Here is a 26,336-nt window from a genome sequence, read left to right on the forward strand (position 1 = left end):
TCTTTGTAAAGGCTCATGATATTAAGTGGTTAAATGGAACTGGAGGCTAGGCATAGGACCGTAATAATGGTGGTGGTAGGGGAGTAGGTAACAGTCTATGGAGGTAGAAAAACTGCTTCAAACCTTTCAGGGTGTTTTGGAGCCCTGAGTGGGCAGATGTAACTTCTCTGGTTCTGATAGGGCTAGAGTATCCATGTTACATATCTGTTCTTATTTATCTGTGTACCTGCTATTTCTCCAATAAAATATAAGCTACTTGAAGCCAGGAATGTTTGTATGTATCTTTATATCCTCAATACCTCGCACATAATAGGCATTTAATAAATGGTTTTTGAATAAATAAATGGTTGCCATAATAATCTGGTAACACTAGAAGTTACAGTTCTCACTGTAAATTAATAAACTGCTGTTCCATTTACTGATCCAATGAATTAAATGAACTTCCCAAAGCCTGATCAGGTCTGGGTGGACCCATTAAATTGAGCCCCTAACCTCCAGAACTGTCTAGAACATGGCCCTTAGGTCACTTTATCAGAGTAGCTAGCCAGTGTCTCTTTAATGTCTTTTAGCGGCAAAATCTTCTGAACCAGAGGGAAAGGTGGCACTGAAAGACTAGCAGTAGGAACGGTGTGTACCATTCCAAATCAGTGGTATTCTAAAATCTTCTTTCCTTTCTGTTATAATTCTATTTATATGTATATGACTCTTCCCATCCCAACTTATTAGGAAAGGAAGCACATGAATAATATAATAACTAAGATAGAACGTATTCTTTCCAGTAAATAGTTTTTATGATATAATTCTGGCTAATTAAATAATGTAATTATGGTGGCTGGCTCCCTATTGCCTCTAGGGTAAAAACAAACAAAAAAAAATTAAAAAAACAACCAAAAACTTCTTAATCTGGTATTTAAGGACTCCCACAATCTGGCTCCAAACCACCTTTCCTGCCTTATTCACATCACTTCCTTTCATTTACTAAACCACAAAGCCAAACTATACTACTTCCCTGAGCTCAACATGCCATTTCCTGCCTCCAGGTGGATAGTCCCTCATGTCCTGAATTCACTCAGTCCTCATTACTGCCATTAAGAATCTTCTTCTTTCAAGGCTGAGATCCGGCCCTACCTCCTGCACAAAGCCTTGCCTGATCCTCACCAATAGCAAACCTCTACCTCTTCAAATTTTCCTAAAATGAGTCCTCTGGATTCTACATTTGCTCTGCACACCTTTTATTATACCTATCTGTGTATATACTAGCTCTCTCTCATTAGAATGTAAATCCCTGAGCAGGATTTCGAAATATTTGTAACTCCAGCACAATACCTTACACATTTTAGTTACATAATAAATGTTTACTAAATTGTACTTAATGGAAAGCAAATTGAAAAAATTATAGGAGAACTGCCACAGACTTGAAAAAGTCAAATGCAATTAACAGTGAAAATATGAGTAATGAACATTTTATTTTCTAATATCTTTCTTATGTACATTGAAAACATAAAAAAGTAAGAATGAAAAATGAAAATCTGGAACAAATGAAGTATGAAAAGACTTGTCCAAATAACAGAATCACAGATTTAAAGCTGAAAAAGGATTGTAGATGAAACTAGATCTGATTATCTCTACCTCAATAAAATATTTCTTGCCTTTTCCCCCACTTCCTTTATTCCTCCTCCTCTTTTCTTCTACTTTCCCACAAACTACTTTAGAGTCATGACCATTTCCAGTGTTCGTCTACTTTTAGTGACCATTCCATGATACTGAGTAGTAAGATCTTAACTGCTATGCTCTTTCAGACATCAAGAGAATATAGAAAATTAGCAGGAAAAGCTGAGTTTCATATAAGAGATGATATTAAAAAAAAACCTACCATTTACATAGAACTTTAAAGTTTGCAAAGCACTTTACATATGTTATCTTATTTGGTCCTCACAACAACTTTGTAAGATATGTACTGCTATTCTCCCCATTTAGCAGATGAGGAAACTGAGATTGAGAGATTAAGTACTTTGCCCACTTTTACATGGCTAGTAATTGTCTGAAGTAGGATTTGAACTTGGCTTCCCTGACTCCAGTTCCCAATATTTTATCCAGTAAGTCAGCTAGCCACCTCTATGTTGTATTCCTTAGCAAATAACAGGGACTGCCTTATTTAATCTTTGTCTTTCCATAGCACAATGGTCTAGAAGTTGCTCACAAATGTTTTTTAAAGTTGCTGAAATTGAAACATGTAGTCTTCTTTGATAACTTGGGAATGATACTAGAGCAGCTGAATAAGTATGCTACAGCAGAGAATGATTTTCATGTATAGTTTGATTCCACTTAATTAGCAAAAAGAAGCAAACAAATCAAATGATTTTCAATGAACTTTTTCCAAACATTACTAAAATTATATTCAAAAATGATGTTCACTACTTTGCAATAAGGAGGGCCTATAGAAATATTCATCATAGATTCATTGTTTTCAGGAGGTAGTTACCTGAAAACAATATGCAGCCAAGCCTTTAGGTGATGCCCTATATTCTAATGAGTACTAGGTGCAGAATAAAGTACATATAACAACCAGAGCCCCAGAAAAGAAAATATGAAAAACACAATGCCTATTGCACCACCTACTGATCCAAAATGACATTTCCTACCTTTTTACCACAGAAACAGTGAAGATGACTGGCTCTAACTCCATAAAAAAAAAAAATAAAAAGGAATACAATGTTAAGAATATGGTACATGAGGCTCTGTGCACCACAGCACATATACCAAGATGTAACTTTTGTCAGCTTTGGAGGTCTGGTCTGTCTTCAGTCAGTTGTGAAGGACTGTTAAGCTCAGACTCTAATGGCATACCTAGTGAGATTAACCAGCAGGAAGGGTGTATATAAATTATTCCATTTACCATAAGAATTGCTAAGGAAATGTCCCATAATTTTAAACATGTCATGACTATAATAATCCTTCAGAAATTAGGTGAAAAATATTTGTGGCAACTATTTTAGTATCTTATTGCCAAGGCTTTGCTAGAATAATTCTGGCTGTGACTTACTATACGATTGTCAACTGTGAACTACCAGAATCTCAGTGCACTTCTACACTATGATATGTTCCAATAGCTTTTGGGATAAGAATTCACTATTTGGTAAAAATTGTTGAGAAAACTGGAAAGCAATCTGGCAGAAACTAGACACAGATAGACCAATATCTTACACTATTTAGCAACATAAAGTCAAAATGGATATATGCCCTAGACATAAAGGGAGATATCATAAGTAAATTAGAAGAACATGGAACATATATCTATTGAATTTATGGATACAAGAATTCATAAATAAACAAAAGGTAATGAACACTATGAGATGTAAAATGAATAATTTTAATTACATTACATTAAAAAGTTTCTGTACAAATCAAACCAATGATGCCAAGGTTAAAAGGAAAGAAGAAGGTTGGGGGGAAAACTTTATAGTTTCTCAGATAAAGGTCTCACATTTCAAATATATAGAAAGCTTTGTCAGATTTACAAGAACGTGAGACATTCCCTAATTGATTAATGGTCCCTATGAATAGGCAATTTTCTGATGAATGAATCAAAGCTATGTATAATTATATGAAAAAATCATTATTGAATAGAGAAATGAAAATTAAAACAACTTTGAGATACCATTTCATACCTATCAGACTGACTAAACTGATAGAAGGTGAAAGTGACAAAAGTTGAGGGAATGTTGAAAAATTGGGACATTAACAGACTGTTAGTAGAACTGTGAAATGATCAAATCATTTTGGAGAGCAATCAGGAATTATGTCCAAAGAGTTATAAAACTGCGTATACCCTTTGACCCAGCAATACTACTATTAGGTCTGTTTCCCAAGGTGATCAAGGAAAAAGGGGAAAAAAACCCCATATGTTCTAAAATATTTATAGCAGCTCTTTTTTGTGATGGCAAAGAACTGGAAATTGAGGGAATAGCTGAATAAGTCATGGTATATGATTGTAATAGAGTATTATTATGTTGTAAGAAATGATAAGTAGGTTGATTTTAGAAAAACATTGAAGGACTTGAATGAAATAATGCAGACTGAAATGTGCAAACCAAGAAAATGTTGCATACAGTAATAGCAATACTGTTTGAAGAATAACTGTGAATGACTAAGCTATTCTGAGCAAGGTGACCTATGAAGAAAGGACTTATGAAGAAAGATGTTATCTACCTCCAGAGAAAGAACTGAAATATAGAAGAATGTATTGCATGGTTTCATATACACATACACATATATATAAAACATACACATACATATATTATGTGTGTGTGTATGTGTGTGTGTGTGTGTGTGTGTATGTGTGAGAAATGTTGGCCTTCTCCAGTGCAGGGTTGGGATAGAGGGAGATAGATCAGAACTCAAAATGTTACAAAAAAGTAAATATTTTTTTTAAAAAAAGATGACTGAGATTAGGCCAACTTGCATCAGGAAACTCATCACAACCAAAGATTTTTATCAGCAACACAAGTATAAAAACTGTCAATCAATTCTCCTGACATCTATCTATTGATGAGTATATAGGACAGATGGCTTAGTGTAAGATATCGAGCTCCAGACCAGATAAACTCCTTGTCATCAAACTCCTTGGAGGCCACGAAGCTTTTACTCTACTTGTGTGAGTATCAGCTTCTAGAGCAGTGTTGCTTTCATCTTTAATAAGCCATACTTAACACAGTTAGAAGGCAGGGTCCTCAATAGGAAGGCCCTGGAATACAAACAATCTGTCAGAATGAAAGTAAGGCTTTCAGGAACATATTACAGTTGGGTAAGGGACCATCTCCAGGTGTCCTGATCTATATCTTGGACCCAGATGGCTCTGGAGGAGAAAGTGAGGCTGGTGACTTTGCACAGCCCTCCCTCACTTAAATCCGATTCACTTGCAAGCGATGGCATCACTTTCCTGGTGTCATAGTCCTCTTCAAGAAAGAAGGACAAACAACAACAACAACAACAACAACTGTTGGGTCAGATTAGGAAATCAGTGCTTCCGGTTGGAAACCTAGGAATCATATTTGATTCTTTTCTTTACCTCCTTCATATCCAGTCTCCAAGTTGCATAGATTCAAACTCAGCAATATTACTTGTATCTGTCTTCTACTCTCTATTCATACTGCCACCACTCTAGTTCACACCCTTCCAGTTTTTTCTTCTCTCCAATCTGTCCTTCACACTATTGCCAAAATAACCTTCATAATGCACAAGTCAAACCACGTCCTTCCTCTGCTAAAAAGCCTTCATTAACTTCCTACTGCTCCTTGAATAAAATACAGACTCATTTGCTTGGCATTCTAAGGCCTCCACAGTCTGACATCAACCTACTTTTCCATCCTTATATCACTATTCACTTTGTACACTTTGTGCTCCAGTCAAACTGGCTTACTCACCATTCTTAAATCTCATCCTGCTCTCTTGGGCCTCTGTGCATTTGTACCCACAATCCCTTGGGCCTGCTATTAGTCAAGACCTGGCTTAGGTGTCATCTCCATCACATCCCCACCCACACTGTCACACCAACAACTTACCCAGAAGTGATCCCTCCCTCTTTCAGTTGCTAAGGCCACTCAGTTTCACCTCACCTATGCCCTTGATCACTGGAACTTGTACTAGGGTTATTTGTGTTAAAGATCCCATCTATCTACTATAATATAAGCACCCTGGGATCAAGGATTGTGGTTTTTTTAAAATAAATCTTTGCATTGTCAAAGCTTACCATGGTGCCTTTTGCAATCAGTTCTTTATAAGTATTTGTTTAATTGAGTCTACTTAAATTTAAATTTATTTAACCACACGATAGCAGAATTCCCAAGCAACTGTTGCACAGTGAGCTGGAATGGGGTAACAAGCAATAAAGACAGAGGGAAATGCTAGAAATGATACAATAAAACTTACTTCAAACAATGTGATGTGTGTATGGAATGTGGGTGAACTGGCTCATGTAGTAGTAGCAGTCAGAAACTGGGTGGCTTGCTTTGCATAAGGTTCACGTGACCTCTAGGGCAAAAATAAGTTACAAACAGTAATAGACTTAGCAACAGGTGGGTACAGCAGAAAGGAAGGATAATTTTTGTATACATTTAGCATAATAGCACTATGGGTCAAAAGTAGTACTAGAACTTCTGAGGGATTGGAAAATCTAAATTCACTCTAAACAGCATCTAATGTACAAGTTCGTTTAGAGCAGGAGTTCTTTTTTTTTTGTTTTAAATGTCACAGACCCCTTTGGCAGTCTGAGGAATCCTATCGACCCCTTCTCAGAGCAATATTTTTAACTGAAGGAAACGGTAAATTTCAGTTAGAGGATAGTGAAAATAAAGATGGAAATATTTTTTCCCCATTAAAGTTCCATGGACCTCAAATTAAGAATCCCTGATCTAGAGTTGTGCATCTAGATTTGGCCAAATCTAACAACACATAAAAAAACAATTTAGACTCAGTTAATTTGGCGAATCGGTTTTTTGAAGGCACAAAAGAATCTCCAAGAATTACATGTTTTAAGAATGCAAATTTTAGAAAAACTTCTTGAGTTGCATAAATAAAAGGAAAGCAACCATGAAAACATATAAGTTTGGCTAAAACCAGATTTGCTTTGCAAAAGCAAGGCAATTTACATTGGTTTCAATTATTTGTCATGGCAAAATGGGGTGGGGAACCAGCAGCCTGGAGACCACATGTGGCCCTCTAGTTCTCAAGTGCAGCCCTTTGACTAAATCCAAACTTCACAGAACAATTGTTTGGATTCAGTCAAGGTGCCACATTTGAGGACATAGAGGGCCACGTGTGGCCTCAAGGCTGCAAGTTCCCCACCTGTGGTCCAAACAAATCTCTATCACTAGCTTAAGATAATGTCAAAGTGAATCTCTCAAAGTAGCACAGATCCAGTCAGGCAAATGTCCACAATCTACTTTAATTTACTGTTTTGCTACGGACAAAAATGGAGCTTGCCAAAAATGAACACCTTATCTAGAATTTCCGTATTTGCCTGCAATGTGCACAACATTGTAATACCTGTGTGTTTCGGCAGGGATAGTAGAGCAGAAAATTATACCCTTTGGAATCTATTAGGCACACTAACTAAATTCCTTTCTGGTAAAGAAATATAATACTAACAAACTAAACTGTTTTGACTATGGGGAGAGTATCTGTATTGAATTAAGAAGCTGTCTTACTGTAAGTGAGATAATTTATAGAGCAGAAGATGTTACACTCAAAAATTATTACACATTTGTAAACCTCTTAAGTGATAGAGCGTTTGAGGCGAGCTGAAAAAAGAAATAATAAGTTAACATTGAAAAAAGGAAAACAAATGTGCAAACCACTCAAAATGTTTAAAGCAAAAATGTATAATTGAGTCATATTCCCTTTCACCTTCCCAACAACAATGAAAGAAAATTTGTGATCTTATAGAACGCAAAAGGAATATTAAGAACATGGAGGTCTGTTCTGATAGGCTAACATTTGTGACTTTTCTAGATTGTAAAATGGCTTGTGATAAAATATCCATTAAGCCAAGTAATAAATGACGCACTAAGAATCAAACTAGTACACAAAGAAAAAGAGTATGCTTTTGTTATCAGCAATCTTTTATAGACTCATAAAAGTTAAACTGAAAAATATAATCTGTTACTAAAGCAGTCTGAGGATATATTTCTATTCAATACTCAGTTACTGTGATATTTTAAAATAATACTTTTACCTTTTTAAAAAGAGGTAATGGTTCATTAGATAAATTTATTAGATAAGCAGATAAGCTGTTACCACATTATATATCATTACTGAAATCACAACAAAGTCTTAGGACAGCTCCTCAGTTTTGCTGGGTGCAGCAATTCCAAGGGTCACCTGTATGCTTGTGCTAGCAGCACCTTATAGTAACGTAAGGTTTGATTTACAGTTTTCTATGTGGAGATATACAGGCAAGCTTTGATCTCTGCAATAAAGGTGTTTCTGAGAAGTTTATATGAAGTCTGAGTCCCATTTTAAAATCAATTAATCATCAATTGGACAATGATTGAACAAGTTACGGTATAACAATTGTGATGAAATACTAATGTGCTGTAAGGAATGACAACGAGGATGATTTCAGAAAAGCCGGGGAAGACTTATATGAACTTACGCAAGGTGAAGTGAACAGAACTGAAAGAATGTTGTACACGTAACAGCAATACTGTAATGACAATCGACTGAAAGATTTAGCTACCCTACTCAGTACAATGACCCACAATAATTCCAAAGGACTCATGATGAAAAAATGCTATTTACCTCCAGATAGAAAACTGATGGGCTATGACAGACCGAAGCATGTTTTTAAGTCTTCTTTCTTTACTTTTCTTGTTTTTTTCTCCCCCCAACACAAGGCTAATATGTAAATATGTTTTGTATGACTTCATATGCATAATGGGTATCATATTTCTTGCCTTCTCAATGGATGAGGTAGGGCAGGGGTGGGGAACCTGTGGCCTCAAGGCTACATGTGGCCCTCCAGGTCCTCAAGTGTGGCCCTTTGACTGAATCAAAACTTCATAGAACAAATCTCCTTAAAAAAAGGATTTGTTCTGTAAAATTTGGATTCAATCCAAAGGACCTAGAAGGCCACATGTGACCTCGAGGCTGCAGGTTCCCCAACCATTGAATAGAGAACGGAAGGAGAGAAAGGATTTGGAACTGAAAATAAATTTTTTTTTAAAAAGTTCTTGAGGGAAGTTAGGTGGCACAACGGATAGAGAGGTATTTACAAAATATAGACAGAATAAATGCAAAATAACTCCAGTAGAGAGTTATCTGGGAGGGGAGAACACTAACTAATGCAAAGATCAGGAAAGATCTTTCCTGAGTGGTGCTTTGAAGCCAGAAACTTACAAGGCAGAGGTGAAATGCCAACATGTACCACTTTGTTTGGCCAGTATATGGAGAATAAAATGAAACAACACTGTAAAAGTAGGTGGCAAACAGATAGTGGAAGACTTAAAATGCCAGGCTAAAGGGTTTGCATTTTAAAAGGGGGGCACTGAAGATACTAGAGCAGGGTCAGACCTGTGCAGTAGTAATAACAGTTTTTCATTTGGGTAGAGTATGAATTGGATAGGAGAGAAAATGAAGGTAGGCTCACTCAACAGGCTAATGCAACATTTCAGGTAAGTGATGATGAGGGTCTGAGGTGATAATAACAACAATATTTTAATATAATAAAGCAACTAGCATTTATATAGCATGTTAAGATCTTCAAAGCACTTTACATATATTAGGCAGCTAGGTGGGCACAATGGATAGAGTGCTGGGTCTGGAGTCATGATGAAATGAGTTCAAATTCAGACTCAGACACTTAAACATCTGTTTGCTTCATTTTCCTCAACTGTAAAATGGGGATAATAACAGTACCTACCCCTCATGGTTGTTGTGAGGCTCAAATGACAATATTTGTAAAGTGCTTAGTATAGTGCCTGGCACATAGGGAATGCTTAATAAATACTTCTCTCTCTCCACCCCTTTAAAGTTGAACAATTATGAGGAACAAATTATAACATAATTTAGCCACTGCTTATTCTCTTCCTTTTAGCCTTCCCTTATCTTATTTAATCTCTCTACAATTAATGAGTTAGGAGCTATTATTCCCAAATTACAGGAACCCAAAGTGGGGTTCCTGTAGGTGAGGAACCCAAGGCTGAGAGGGGCTAAATGACACGCTCAGAGTCACACGGCTGGTAAGCATTTGAGGAAGGATTTGAATTCCAGTCTTCCTTATTCCAAATCCAATACTACTCTATCCACTGTGCCACCTAGCTTCTTGACAAAGTCACAAAACAAATATGGTTAAAGATAGAAGAAGGACAGAAGAAATATTGTGAACATGGAATTCACAAGACAATTGGTTTGGACAAGTGGGGTTGAGAGGTGTTGAGGATGATGCTAGGTTATGAATCTGAGAGACTGGAAAGACAGTGATCCAATCCAATTAAGCATCTATTATGTGCCAGGCACTATGCTAAGCATCAGGATACAATTAATAAAAAGAAAGACAGTCCCTGCCCTCAAGGAGTTTATAATCTAGAGGAGGAGACAACCCACAAAAGGAGGCAGGAAATTGGTGAGAAGGGAGACAGGATATCGGGGAGTGCACAAGGGCATTTTGTTCCATGGAGTTGAAACCAGGCAGGGCATCAGATGCAAAATGAAGTGAGCTGAGTCCAGTTTCTGCCCTCCATAAAGCAAAGCATTGGGGGACTTTTGTATTCCAATCATAGGGGAAAAGCTAAGGGATGCAAGGCTTGAGTTAGAAGCATGATGGTGAGTTTAGAAGTGATGAGCTTTTCATGGGTGGGCATCTTGTTCAATGGAGTTGAAATCAGGCAGGGAAGCAGATGTAAAGTCAAGTGAACTGAGTCCAGTTTCTGCCTTCTATAAAGGAAGGTAGTAAGAATTTAGTACTCTGTCCTTCTACACTCTAATGGGAGGGGAAAGGAGGCTGAGGGAGGTGGTTGACCTCAAGAAGACCTACGTAAGGTGGGGTTTTTGAGACGATAATGAACTATGTTTTTGTCATGTTGAATTTAAGATGCCTGTTGCTATCTAAGTGAAGATTTCATGCAAGCCTGTTGTGTGGATCTCAGACTGGGGTGTTTGGATCTAAGAGGGAGATAACAGTGGTATTTCGATCTTTGTATGACATATGCATAGAGATGATAACTCAACCCACAGGAATGATGAGATCACTAAGAGATGAAGGAAAAGAATGGAGCCCTTAGGATACAACTTGGAAGAGGGGAATGAGACTCAGATAATGATCCAGCAAAGAAGAATGAGAAAGACTGATCAGGCAGGTAGTAGGAGAACCAGGAAAGTACAGAGTTATGAAAACCCATGGAAGAAAGATTGTTTAGGAGGGGGGAAATTTAATAAGTGTTAGATGCTGCAGAGAAATCAGGATGAAAATTCAGAAAAGACTGCTGGATTTAGCAGTTAAGAGACAGTTGATACGCCCATGGAGGGAATATTTTCAGTTTAGTGGTGGGATTGGAAACCAAATTGCAAGGAGCTAAGAAGGGAATGGGAAATGAGAAAATGGAGGCAGCAGGAGATTAGCAAGAGAAAGTAATTGTAGCAATATGAACCATCCTTACCAGAACCAGGCTTAGGAACCCTAACCTGCTCTGGCTAACACAGCAATTCAGGGAGACAGTTGGTAAAGGGAAAATAGGTACCTCTGGTCAACTAGTACTGGGAGATCAAAGAAAATTAGCAGAATGGATTAGTATGGGGGCAAGTTGGTCAGCCAATCAGTCAACAAGCATTTATTAGGCACCTACTATGTGCCAGGCATTACGGTAAGTGTTAAGGATTTAAAGAAAGGCAAAAATAGTAGTTGCTCTCAAGAAGCTAAAATTCCAACGGGGAGGAAAATGTGCAAAAAACTATATACAAATAAGATATATACAGAGCAAATTGCAGGTAATCTCAAAGGGGGACCTCAAAAGGCTTCTTGCAGAAAGTAGAATTTTAGCTGAGACTTAAAGAAAGCTAGAGCAACCAAAAGGCAGAGATGAGGAAGAAGAGAATTCTGGGTGTGTGGGATAGAATGTGAAATTGTATAGAGTTGGGAAATTGTATGGCATATTGCGTATGAGAAACTTGCAGAGAGGCCAGTATCAATGGATCAGAATATGTGGAAGAGAGTAAGGTGAAGGAATACAGGAAAGCTAAGAAGGCGCCAGGTTATGAAGGGCTTTAAAAACATGCCCAAGGTCACACAGCTAGCAAATATCTGAGGATGCATTAGAACTCATATTTTCCTGACTCAGCTCAGTGTTTTATCAACTGTGCCACTTAGTTGCCAGTTAAGTAAGTCTATAATAAGACAGAGCATCTACTTGCTCTTGATAAATTCAAGTGTACCTTGTATAAATGAACTATTTCCTCAGGTACTTAAAGAATTTATGGATGTTGCTGAGTAATTATCATAATTGAAATATCATGGAGAATATAGGTGAGGTACATAGTAGAAAAAGTACAAATATTGTCCCAATTTTCAAAAAAAGCCTGTACAGTATAGGCCAGTGAACTTGCTTTTAATTCCTGGGAAAGGTGTGGTCAGACACAGTCTGAGAAAGATCTCAGGGTTTTACTGAACTGTAAATTTATTGTGAATCAGCAGTGTGATTTGGCAGCCAAAAGAACAAATGGGCTGCAATCAAAAGGCAAAGCTTCCTGGAATACAGACATGATAGCTGTTCTGGACTCAGCCGAGGCCAGACCACACCTGGAGTGGTGTGTTTAGTTCAGAGTGCCATGGTTTAAGGAGGACATTAATAAGCTGGAGATCATCCAGAGGATGGTGAAGGGCTTTGAGTCCATGTCATGGAAAGAAAGGCTGAAGGAATCTGGAATGTTTAGTTTGGTGAAGAGAAAACTCAGGAGGGATCTGATAGCTATCTTCAAACATTTGAAAGATTGTAATAGGAAGAGGGATTAGATTTGCTCTGTTTGGCCCTAGAAGGCAGAACGAGGAACAACGGAAGGAAGTAGCAAGGAGAAAAACTTAGATTTGCTGTCAGGAATGACTTCCTAGCAATTAAAAAGTAAAATGGGCCACCTTGGGAGGTGGTAGTTCCTCCATCTTGGAGGTCTTCAGGCATAGTATAGATGGCTATTTGTAGGGTATGCTATAGTGGGGATTCTTTTCCTCTATTGGTTGGACTGGATGGCTGCTGAGGTTTCTTCTAACTTTCAAATTCTGTATGATTCTGTGACCTGAGGTCATTATAATTTTAAAACAATGGATTTAGAAGGAGTGGGGCAGTGGGATGGTTGAAGCACAGGAAATCGTGATCAAAGGGTGATTTTAGAGTTTGAGCTTTTGGATGAAGAAAAGTTTTAGGGGATTGGTTAGATTAGGTCAAAATTGTAACGACCTTTTTTGGCGTCCAAGATAAATTAGAAACCTGTGGAATTTGAGGAGTTGGATGAACTGAAGGCAAGAATTCAAGGGCATTTAGGGTCTTAACTTAAGGTCATTGAAGGTAGAAAGAAAGTAACCAGGAGGTACAAAGATAACAACAACAAGGATTTAGAAAGGTTGGTAAAATTGGAGGATGAAAACTTTAAGGGAATCTCTTTGAGGCTGAGTAGTTGTGGCAAAGTAGTCTGAAAGTGGCTGTTCTAGCAAGGACTATTATGACTCCCTTACTTGGCCCTGTATATGCACATCCCTCACTTCCATAATAGTTCTGATTTACACACCACTTTAAAATGAACAAAATTATTCTTGACAGTAACCTCATGAGGCAAGTCCTTTACTCCCATGCTTCCAAAGTTTTTGTTTCACAAATTCCTTTCCTTCACCTCTTCCCTAGCCTTATTCTAAGCTCATTTCCCCTCTCTTCTCATCAATCACAATCTCAGTATCTCCTTGCTCTCCCAGTTCATCACCTCTGTTCTAGCCTTACTTTTCTCTATTCAGAGTCTTCATAGTTAGCTAGTTTCCTCATACCAGGGACATCCTCCTTTGCCTTCTTCCTCTTCTTCTGTCTTACCCATGACTCAAGATGCAGATTAATTCATCTCAATTCAACAAACATTTATACTGAACACTACTATGTTAGGGCTTGTGTTAGCTGCCCCATATACAAAGAACAAAGTTACCTCCTCCACAAATTCTTCCCTGATCCCTTCAAAGCAAAAATTGTATTTCAGCTCAATTCAATTCAAAAAACATTTATTAAATACCAACTGTCTTTCCTCCTCAGAATCAGCAAGTACATATTAAAAACCTACGATCTACACGGTATTATGCTAAGTAAGGACTAAGGATACAAGGAGAGAGAAAAACAATCTCTGCTCTCAAGGAGCTCACAGCATACTTATGTTCCATTGCATATATTTGAATATATATGTTATCTCTCATACAACATTTTAAGCTTCTTGAAAGCATCCTTCAGTACCTAGTACTATGCTTTCCTTATAAAAGATTCTCAATAAATGTTAGTTGGATGGATGAATGGATTCAATTACATTTATAGAAATTATGCAAAACCAGAATATATTATTAAGGGAAGTTTTAAAATCTTTTCCCATTAGAGACTTGAGAGTCAAACAAAAGCCTATCTTTCCAGGATAGCTTAGACCAGGGATCTTTATCCTGGGTTCATGAACTTATTTTTAATAAATATTTTGATAACTGTATTTCAGTATAATCTGTTCTTTTGTAATCCTGTATATTTTATTTTTATGCATTTAAAAATATTATTCTGAGAATTCTGAGAAGGGGTCCGTAGATTTCAACAGAAACCTGACAAAGGGGTCCATGACACATTTAAAAAGATTAAGTACCACTGGTTTAGGCACAGTTTTGTCTGGAAGCCAGGCATGATTATCTTAGATATGCTCTCAAAGATCTACTCAGCTCAGTGGTACTAAATAATTCAGCTCAATTATGTTTAATTTCCTAAAATGAATATGATATACTTTTTTATTCTATAAGTCTCTTAACATGTCTGCTTCAGTTTTCTCATTTCCAAAATGGGTATAATATTTCCTGAGCTGCAAAGTAGAAATAAGTAATTCAAGGATAGTAAGATGAAATTTATTATAAAGTATAGCATTTCCTGTATTATTCCTCTATTTCTTCAAGCTATTTTTAATTTTTTGACATTGTTTCAGATAAAACTATGAATGGTCACAAATCCTCTATGATGAATGCTTGTTTATTAATTGTGTATTGAGGGACTGCAATGGAGAAAGCCAGTGAAGAACCTGAAATATACAGAACTAAAAAGGCCTGAGCTTTGAACCTCCATCCAAAATAGCTAAGATTTCATCCTATCTTTGTAGCTTTTTACCAATAATTATAAGAGATTCTCATAGTTTTAATCTTTTTATTAATAACTCTTAGAAGCTTCCAAATAGCCGAGTCAGACAAACAATGTGACTTAGGACCATTTACCTCTAAGCTACACAGTCTTGAGTAAGCAAGATTTAGGTAGGGTAGACTGGCATTATTTACAGTGAATTTTCTGGCCTCCAGAATGGAACAGAGGTTGAACAAAGGAAAATAATTCATCTCTGGGCCACCTCGTTGGAGTAGGAAAGTGTAGTTAGGGATAAGTCACCAAGCTCCCAGATTCCAAAGGTAGGGACTACTCTCTTACCTATATAGTAACCTTACTAGGCATGGTCACTTATTGATTACATTAGCATAAACATATTTCTCACAGGAGAAACAAATGCAACTAATTTGATCTTCACAGCAAGACATTTACTATTATAAAATTTTATATTTTTATATTTTATATGTAACTTTTATATTATATAAAGTATATATAAATATTACATATAATAATTTATAAAATATATTATAAAGTTTGCTTTTAAAACAAAAGCAATATTGTAACTTACCTATGTTATAATATCTCTTTAGCTCTGTACGTCTGATCTCTTTTAACTGATTATTTTTTCTCTTTTTTTTGTCTTCATCAGTTAAATATTCTGCCTCTTCCACAGGAATGCTGAAGTTATCTTGTTCTGAAATAACTGCTTTAGCATCTTCTTTTCCAGCCTGAGTTTTAGTAGTTGTGGTGCTGCGAAAATTGGCTGATGCTGTCTCAGCGTTTTGTTTGGCTTGCTTTTTCTTTTTCAACCTAGGAGAAGGTAAAACACATCATTAGAAAGGAACTACGTTGGCAACTTTATTCTTTTTGTTTGTTTGTTTTCATGGGCTTCTGGAAGTTGATTAAATCGATATACTGAAGCCCTTTTCATATATTGTTTTCAGTTATATATTCCTGCTAATTACACTTACCTTTCCCATTTGCAACTATTAAATTCTTATGATGCTAAAATGCTGAGCTCCTTCCAGTTTATTTCTAAGAAATTCTACAAAAAGGTGCATCATTTAGACCTGAAGAAAGATAAGGATTTTTCTAGAAGATACATTTTTTCCTGAGGGATACATAAATTCTCTTTTGCAATCTCACAGTATGGGTTTCTTATACAAAGTACAATTATACGCTTGCTGTTTTTTGAAGTTCCCTAAATTGATGCTCAAGCTAATATCTGTGAGAACCTGGTCACTAATGATTAATTTACATGAATATGCTTTTAAATCTGCTGCTATTAATTGCCTAGGATGGGGAAAGTTTACTATTACTGATATTAAGTTACAAGAAGAACTATACTATTTAACTTATTTCCCCCACTTATGCTTTCAACCATTTCTAAGCTACAGAAATGTAAATAAGGAGTTTTATAATCATTCAATACATAGCATGTCTATTCACATTTTGCACTTGTGTTTTTTTTTTAAATACTCTTTCACTAGTCTACAGTGTTTCACCAATAAGACTGGAAACTCCTTCAGAACATAGATAATGCCTATTTCTCTTAAAAATATTAAACTGCTTGAATGCAATACTTTGAATTAAATTTTAAAATGTTATTGATATTTTTATTTTTCTATCATCTTTGTTTCTGAACATATGGTTCCAAGCACATCCTCTCCCACCCATAAGCCATCCCTTACAAGAAAGAATAAATGAGAAGAAAAAAAAAAAGGACAGTTCAGAAAAATCAACACACCAGTATATATAATGTTCCATGTGCATAGGTTTACACTTCCACAAATAAGAGAGGGAGGAAGGCACATTTTCTTATCTCTTATACAGGGCTAAGCTTAGTTATTATAATTACATACTATTCAGTTCCACAATTTTGTTTTTGTTTTTGTGGTTCTTTCCATTTCCACTGTTATAGTCATTATGTATTTCATCCTTGCATTTTCTGGGTTCTTCTTACTTTATATTAGTTCATATAAGTTTGAATTCTTTATATTCATCACTTCTTAAGCTGCAATAATATTCCATTGCATTCATCTAACATAATCTGCTTAGCCATTCCCATTCATTGATATTTACTTTGATTCTAGTTTCTTGTTACCACAAAAAGTTCTTCTATGAATATGTTGGTGTAAATGAGACTTTTTTCCCTTCTGTGTTTAACCTTTTGGGCTAGGTGATACATCTATCTAGAGGCGGTATCTCTGGGTCAAAGGTTATGGACATTTTAGTCATTTTTTTTCTTAATATAATTACTTATTGCTTTCCAATGGGGAAGCTAGGTGCTACAGGGGATAAAATGCCAGGCTTGTAGTCAGGAAGAGCCAAATTCAAACATGACCTCAGACACCTACTAGCTGTTGATTAACCCTATTTGCCTCAGTTTCCTTATCTGTCAAATGAGCTAGAGAGGAAAAGGGCAAAACATTCCAATATCTTTGACAAGAAAATCCCAAATGGGGTCACGAAGAGTTAGACATGACTGAAAATTGCTTTCCAGAATGGTTAGCCCAATTCATAGCTCCATCTACAGTATGCTATGATACTTGTACACCCTCAGCTTTTCCAGGATTGACTATTCTCATCTTTTGCCATCTTTGACAATTTGCTGGGTATATGGTGAAACCTCATACTTGTTTTGATGTGCATTTTACTTATTAACTATTTTGATGAATATCTCACATAGATACTGCTAATTGTTTGCAATTCTTTTGAGAAACATTTGTTCATATCCTTTGACTACTTATCCTGAATAAAAAATTAAAACAGATTTGTTTTTTCTTCAGTTAAGGCATAGTCAGCATTTCAGTTCCTCTTTTATATTTCCTTTGCCCTTCTGAGTACATGTACAATTTGAATGTGTGCTAATGGAAAAAAAAATGTGGTAAGTAGAAAGAACAAGTCAATGGCATAAGTTGATAGGCAATGAATTTTAGGGTTGAGATTTGCCAATAGCTTGCTTTGAAATGAGGAGTAAATTACTCCAACAATCTGTTTTAATATTTTTATTTATAAAGTTGAGGTGATAAAGTCTGTCTCCTCACAACTCATTAATGATAGCATGAGGATAAATTAAGTTTTATGATACCTGTAAAATATTTTGACTCCTTATGTAAAAGTATTGGATTCCAACAATGTTATATTGCTCTTATTCTTTGCTTAGCAGCCAAAATCTCAGTTTTCCACTGGCTAATAAATGAGCAAATTGCCTGGCAGGCATAGCGTGCAACAGACCAACACTTTTCCCCTCAGTGCAGATCAGTCATCCATTTTTTTTGGCTGTCTAAAAAAATGATACCAGAATAGACAACAGGAGTCTTGTAAAAGAATCATATTCAGAAAATAATGAATAAATACTTTTCTCTTTTCTGTCATGAGTCAAACTTTGAAATATTGCTCTGGTAAAAGAGGAGGTGGTTCTTTTTTGCAAAGTGAATTATACAAAATCTTCAAATAAAACAAGTTTTCCCAAAATCTGGATTGTTATAGAAGAACTGAAATTAAAACACAGTATTCCTGATACCATGGAGACAAGCAAACCAATCAGTAAAGACTGCCTGAGAAGAAGGTCAATCTACAAAAAGAGACAATATCACATTGAATATTTCCACTACTGTATTAATTTTGCTAAGGACTTATGTTACCCTTAATGGCCAATAAAAAAAAAAATCAATCGAACCTGGGTTCCCCTTCAAAAGATAACTCTGGTAGGAGAGGGAAAAGAAGGTAGCAAAGACTATTTCAATTCAGTTTGAAACTTTTAATTACTTAACAATGCTAATACTTTTTCTACTTTAAACTGAAAGTCACTTATAAATGCCTCCCCCCTTTGTATTGGAGAAAATTAAATTTGTCTCTGGGGCATATATATTTATTCATTCATTCATTCATTCATTCATTCATTCATTTATTTTTTGGTGAGGCAATTGGGGTTAAGTGACTTGACCAGGGTCACACATCTAGTAAGTGTCAAGTGTTTGGTCTGAGGCCAGATTTGAACTCAGATCCTCCTGACTTCAGGGCTGGTGCTCTATCCACTGCATCACCTAGCTGCCCCTGAGGCATATATTTTAAATTAATATCACTAAAGCCTGCCCCTCCTCCTCCCTTCACACTCTAAAACATACTTGTGGCAAATTCCATCACTTCTTTTGTTTCTCCCCCTCCTTCCACAGAAAAATTCAGTCATAAATCATCAAACCTCAAACTGCATAATTTCAGGAAAAACTGCAAAATAGCACTGATACCAAACTATCTGTTTAGGAGAAGTTTTAAAGTTATATTTGAACATTTTCACAATTGGTTACTTCTCTCATTTTAAAAGTAAACTTGATCTTTCACCCTTAACTACTCCCACCCCTAGGATATCAGAAGTATTAAGAATATGACTAGTTTGAAACTGTGAAAAAAAACTATGAGCACAACCACAAAAATCCTCCTCCCAGGGGAGGAAATACTTTTAAGTGCCTTTAAACTACTTTTTTCTTTAAGGGGGAAGATTTTGCTAGTTTGGCTGATGTGACACATTTCCTGCTCAGTCTTCCCCCTTCTAACATTTTTTAAGGTTGCACTTTTTTAATTTGGTAGTTAAGTCTTTTGTGTTTAGACTAGTCTTTTTTTTTTCTTTTTTGCTTTTTGGTGAGGCAATGGGGGTTAAGTGACTTGCCCAGGGTCACACAGCTAGTAAGTGTCAAGTGTCTGAGGCCAGATTTGAACTCCAAAGCCAGAGCTCTGTCTACTGTACCACCTAGCTGCCCCTGTTTAGACTAATTTTTAAAAGTTAAGGATAATTAGCGTTGAATTAGTAAGAAAATTAGCTCTTTTCTTAAGAAGATTACTACAGTTTTTTGGTTGAAGTTGAAATGTGGTTGGGGAAGGAAAGGATAGCTTTTGCCTCAGGGCATATATAATCAGTAAGCATAGATTAAAACCCTACTATGTGCCGGTCAAAATGCTAGATACTGGTAAAACCAAGGCAAAAATGAAACAGTCCTTGCCCTCAAGAAGCTTACTTACATTCTAATAACTAAGTGATGTGTAACTAAGTATAATAGAATTAATAGGATGACTCCTTAGATGTTAACAGAATTACAGAAGTTAACAATCATATTTGTGGGTCACTCTACATTCTGCTCCTTGACTTGTTCTTATAGTTTATCTTATTATTCTCAGCCCCAGGATAATCCATAGCTTTCAATCAAATAAGCTCAGAGCCCCCACACCAGTTCATCAAATGTTATTTAAAATACTGGAGAAACCTCCTTGTCCCACCATAGTTATCAATGGCTTTAAGGTAGAATCTCAAAATTGTTTTAATTTCCATTTTCCTTATTATTAATTATTTGAAAAGTTTTTCATGTAGCTAATATTACAGCTTGTATTTTTTCCCTTCAAGACTGCTTTTTCATATTTTTAAATTTATTTTGATTTATCAACAATCACTTCCATAAGCTTTTGAGTTTTAAATTTTTCTCTCCCTCCCTCCCCAAGATGGCACACAATCTGACATAGGCTACACATATACATTCCTATTAAACATATTTTCACATTAGTCATGTTGTAAGAAGAATTAGAAACAATATAAAGAACCACAAGAAAAAGGAAACAAATCAAAACAGAAGGAAAAAAAAGAGCAAATAGTATGCTTCTATCTGCATTCAAACTCTGTAGTTCTTTCTTTGGATGTGGACAGCATTTTCCATGATGTTTCTCATATCTTTTGACCATTTATTTATCTATTGGAGAATAGCTTGTTCTTATATATTTGAATCAGTTCCCTATATATCTTAGATTTCAGACATTTGTCAGAGAAACAACATGCTTCAAAGATTTCTTTACCAGTCAACTATTTCCTGTTTAGTTTTACCTACACTGATTTTGTTTCTGCGGAAGCTTTTGTTGTAATCAATTTCATTTAATCCATTTTATCTCCTGTGATCCTCTCTATACCTTATTTAGTCAAGAACTTGGGAGACATATTCTTAAGGGGTATAGTTCCAAAAGCATGAAAGAGAAATTCTTTCCCCAAATCACAGGCATGTGGTAGATTTATCTTTTTAAATTGTGGATGTTCTCTACAAACAGGGATTCTGAGATGATTCTTACAGCAAAAGAATTTATTCATTTGGAGTTTCACTTCCCTATTTTATTGAAGTAGAAGACCCTACCCAAAGATCATTACTATAAGATTTGTTTCTCACTGGGATCTATGTGGTATTAACAAAAAAATGAACTGGAGACAAAGATGAAGGAATCAGTAAATTTATGACAAATTGTTATCACTTTTGTTCGTAATTAGGGGAGATTTTTTTTTCCCCTTGTGGAGTGAGGGATGTTAGAAGAGGGAGGCTAATAAGAAAAATTTCAGCTATACCTTGGGATTCCAGTATCTTTATAAGAGATGACCCTCTAAAGAAAGCATATAGCAATGTCTTAAAGCTTTGACTCATTATATCTGAAGCAGTGGAAATGACTTACTCCTGGGGCAGCTAGGTGGCAAGGTGGATAGAGCTCCAGTCGTGGAGTCAGGAGGACCTGAGTTCAAATCTGGCCTCAGACACTTGACACTTACTAGCTGTGTGACCCTGGGCAAGTCACTTAACCCTGATTGCCTCTCCAAAAAAAAACAAAAAAAAAGACTTACTCTACAGGCTTGGCTTTGTGTTATATATATATAATATATATGTATACATATACATATATACATACACACATACATACATACACACACACACACACATGTATATAAAATTAGTGCCCTTTCCCTTCCCATCCATTTTTACCAATGCCCTATTGGAGTTCCTCTCCAAAGTTAAGTGAAGGGGAGAAAGAGCTGAAATAGTTCAACTAGACAATATGGTGGCTTGATAAAAATTACATTAGTCTTCAAAGCTTTTTATCTTGTTACAAAAAAAAAGAAATGAATCAGGGCAATAACTAGTAGTTAAAACTAAACTAACTCTCTTCTGTTGTGCTTTTGAAAACTTAATACAGCACAATAAGGTAGAAGAAAAAGAATCTTTGCTGACATAGATCAATGTCTAAAAATATCCATCAGCCACATATGACCAAAACAATATTAATTTTTAAAACTACCTTAATTAAAGCTATTTAATTCCTTAATAATCTCTCTCTTTAATTCAGTAATTAGGGATCTAAGATATTCAGGGCCATGCATTGCTTTTAAATGTGTTCTGGTGATAAAATTGACTCAGTCAGCAAATTAGTCCTACTATCATGAATATGTTGGGGTCTAATCACTTAATATTTAAAAGTTAATAGCTACTTTTCATCTTCTCAATCTCCTTCCCACCATAAAACAACTTAACACAGCAGCATTACTAGATTAAGCCATTTTTGATTTTTCTTTTCCAAAAAAAGTGGCTAAAAGGTAAAGTTTTAAAAGTTTTTCTTTGAAGTTTCTAACAAATATCATGTCTTCAACTAAATTTCTTTAATGAAACTGTGATTTCATCAATGTTAGAACTCTACCTAGTGGCAACCCATCCAATACCTTTTCACTCTGTGTAATTCTTATCCATGTCCTCTCACAAATCCTCCCTAGGAGATCTACTCAATATGATGAATTTCTTTTCTGGGTATTTAAGTGTTCCAGAGATACCAGTGCAGTGCCTGAGCTATCTATACACCTGAGTGAGGCAGCTAGTAGATAAAAGTGCCAAGACTGGAGTGAGGAAGACCTTAATTCAAATCCAACCTCAGATATTTATTAACTGGGTGACCCTGGACAAGTAATTTAACCTCTGTTTGCTTTGGTTTCCTCAACTGTAAAATGGGAATAATAATAGTACCTATCTTCCAAGGCTGTTATAATGAACAAATGAAATAATATTTATAAAGCCCTCAGCACAGTGCCTTGTAGTAGGAGGTACCGCATAAGTGTTAATTCCCTTACCTACATTTTTTTTTAATACCTTGTTCTTGCTACATGACTAGACCACTTTTTTCATCACTTCTGGAAAGACACTTTTGACAATATTTCTCGGACACCAGTCATGGCTGATAGCATGTAACAGTCTACTTATGCCCAACATTTGTCTGTCTTGCTTTCTGGATCACTTGTAATTTTGATTCTTTGGAGACTGTGATATCATTTCACTTGCAGTCATACATCATCACCAGGATAACACTTTTTAAAAATGGAAGTCCTTGTCAGAGAGCCCAAAGGGATTCTTGAACCCCCTGTGCAGTTTCCCAAATAAAATCTGGCCTGTTCTATTCTTCATCTCCAGTCCTAGAATCCTATATTTCAAAGTCTAAACAATAAGCATTCTGTACCCATTTGATTTTGCCCTCTGTGAATTGTTAAGTTAATCAAGAAGGGTCACGGTCTCAGGATAATATTCTGAGACTTGATGTAATCTACACAATATTATCTACAAGGAGGAATTTCTAGAAAACCTCTGAATATACAGGGAATCCTCCCATTTGGAACGTTGTCCATGGTATTCTTCATGACATTGTTGAACACAGTTGATCACTGCCAAACCCAGTTATATCTTAGATGATGCTAAAATATGCAATGCACAGTACAATGGATATTCCTGTGCCATTTAATTATTTGATACATTATCTGCTGATAAGAATGTAAACCAGGCAATTAGAAGGACTGGAGATCTGGAAGATGCTTTTTGGAAATGAAACCCTATTGTGCTTTTGTTTTTTTTTATGTTAGTACATCTCCTATACTCCTCTGAAAAGTTCTCCATAGCATATCTTGTTTGTGTGTGTAAACTGAAGTACCTAAGTACAAAATAAGAAAAAAAAATTGCCACGTACACAGAGGATTCAACACAAAGCAATAAATTTCCATTTCAAGAAAACCTATATAATAAATACTACACATTGTTTTTAAAGCTGTCTAGCTTTTCTTTGCTTCCTTGTAGGTTTTCTTTTGTTCTTTGCTGTGTACTTTTTCCTTTATTCCCCCACCCAAAGAAGGCTACAATTAAGGGGGGGGGCACACACACATAAATAATATATACAGATATCTATATATATTATACATATACATAGGTATTCATAAACATACAAATACATACACATACATACTCATATACATATATGTAAGACTGTACTATGCTTATTTGTACTTGTCTCTGAAGGTGGATAGCATCTTCCTTCATAAGTCCAAGTCTTTCCATGTTTTTCTAAATCAACCAGCTCATCATTTCCTACACACAGCAATATCCCAACTCACTGTCATTCTATCAGAGAGACTGTCTATGAAAGGTTTTCCAAATTTTCTGTATTCCGTCTACTGGATGCATAGATTTTATTTATACCAGAAAGTTTTAATTTAAAATAATAAAAGTTATTCGTCTTACACTTCCAACAATGCTGTTACCTTATAATATGGTTGAAGGTCTGATATTACTGAATCTGCTTCCTTTATATCTAAGCTCACTGAACAAAGATCATTGAGCATTTGGCTTCTTGGCTTCTATCTTTAAGCAAATGATTTGCTGTTCTCTGTGACCAACAAGGTGTTTATTGTGTGAGAAGGTAAAAGGGTAAAATTAGCTTTCCATTTTCAGGACTATTCCTATTTAACAAACAGTATTTTTGACTTAGAAGCCTGGGAACGCAAAAGCTTAATTGTGTGTGTGTGTGTGTTTTTAAGAAGCCCTTTTAAATATACTTTACCAAGAAAAATAGTTTATTAAATGTCATTCATCTACAATCTGTATTAAAAAAAAAGCTTTGAAGTAAAAAAGAAGTGAACATTGGTAAGAAAATTTGCTCATTTTCAAGATTCCTCTTTAAACCAATTGGGAAAGTTTAAAATGTGCTTTGTTCTGAGTCCAATTTCTCCTGCTTCTAAAGCTTGTTCTGAAGTCATCCTCTGTAAGGAAAATTACAATCTGGCTTTGAAAATGAGTGAGGTATCCTAAGTACAGTATGATTATGAAATTACTGAAGCATTAAGGAGATAGGGAACCTGAACCACAAGAAAACAGAAGAAATCATACTGGTATAACTAGCACAAAGAACAAAAGTTCTGGCAAATGTATGAAAAGGAGAATACATCAAGGTCTTCATGTAATCACTAAAGAATGTTTTTCTTCAGTGTGAAAATCACCTTAAAGAAGATAATCACCCAAATGTGTAAAAAACTTTTAAAAAATAAAAATCACAACATTTATTACAGTGTAAACTAAAATTACCTGGCTTTTAAAGAAGCTATGATATATTTTTATACTTTATTAAGTTATATTCAGAATAAGTGAATTAGATGCTGAGATAACACAATAGTACAGTGAATAAATTTGTCTTTTACATGAAAAGAAAATAAATGATTATTATAAGGGCAGAGGGAACAATATTAATAAAAGCAAATATAACAGCTTTTAAAAAGGGGCAGCCAGGTGATACAATGGTTAGATACACAGCCCTGGAGTCAGGAGGACCTTAGTTCAAATCTGACCTCAGACACTTGGCACTTACTAGCCATGTGACTCTAATTACATTTTCTTTGACATTAGTACATCTCCTACACTCCTCTGAAAAGTTCTGCATAGCATATATATATATATATAGATATAGATAGATAGATAGATAGATATAGATATAGATATAGATATAGATATGGATATAGATATAGATATAGATATAAATATAGATATAGATATGGATATAGATATAGATATAGATATGGATATAGATATAGATATAGATATGGATATAGATATAGATATAGATATAGATATGGATATAGATATAGATATAGATATAGATATAGATATGGATATAGATATAGATATAGATATAGATATAGATATAGATATGGATATAGATATATAGATATATAGATATATAGATGTATATATATGTATATAAGAATAAAATTTAAGGTAATTCAAATTAATTTTGTTTTGAGAATTTTATAATACCTCTTGAAATATTAGGGCATCTGGGAATGTTGTAAAACCAAGTTAAGAATTACTGCCATGACAGAGTGGAAAAGCACTTAATGGACAGGAAGCTAAAAGATTCATGATCAAGCCTAGCCAGTTAGAGGGGAGGGAAAGGTTAGTATCTACTATGTACCAGTCATTATGCTAAGTGTTTTAAAAATATTATTTCATTACTAAATAATCTGGACAATTTGAGCAAGTCCTTTGATTTCCTTGAGCCTTGGTTTATTGATCTATAAAATGAGGGAGGTTGGACTAGATGATCATATCTGAAGTGTCTTCCACATAAAAAGCTCTACGATAAGTTTAGGAAGAAAAAAAGCAAAAACAGCTGCTTTGTGAACTTTTATCTTCTAAATAAAACCCACCCTTCCACTGTCTTGTGGTGAACCTTTATCATCCAAATATAATCAAGCCCACCCTACTTCCCCCAGTTCTAACTGGTGCCAAGAGCTGAATGGCTGCTGCTGCTGCTGCTTTGAGCAGCCCGGAAGATGAGAGAGGCGATGGTGAAGTCGGTAGTTTGAGAATGGATGCTCTT

The 26,336-nt window shown here is 35.5% G+C and overlaps 1 protein-coding gene across 1 annotated transcript in view; it reads right to left on the reverse strand.

The window, feature by feature from the left end:
• The window catches only part of NCOA7 (nuclear receptor coactivator 7), a 175,110-nt gene that overhangs the window by 66,851 nt on the left and 81,923 nt on the right, over nucleotides 1-26,336 (reverse strand). The window contains 1 exon segment of the mRNA XM_078155161.1: nucleotides 15,424-15,665. Coding sequence (XP_078011287.1) covers nucleotides 15,424-15,665 — 242 coding nt within the window.

This window comes from Phascolarctos cinereus, unplaced genomic scaffold (assembly GCF_003287225.1).
Source record: "Phascolarctos cinereus isolate Bilbo 61053 unplaced genomic scaffold, phaCin_HiC Scaffold_5;HRSCAF=322, whole genome shotgun sequence".
Taxonomy (NCBI): domain Eukaryota; kingdom Metazoa; phylum Chordata; class Mammalia; order Diprotodontia; family Phascolarctidae; genus Phascolarctos; species Phascolarctos cinereus.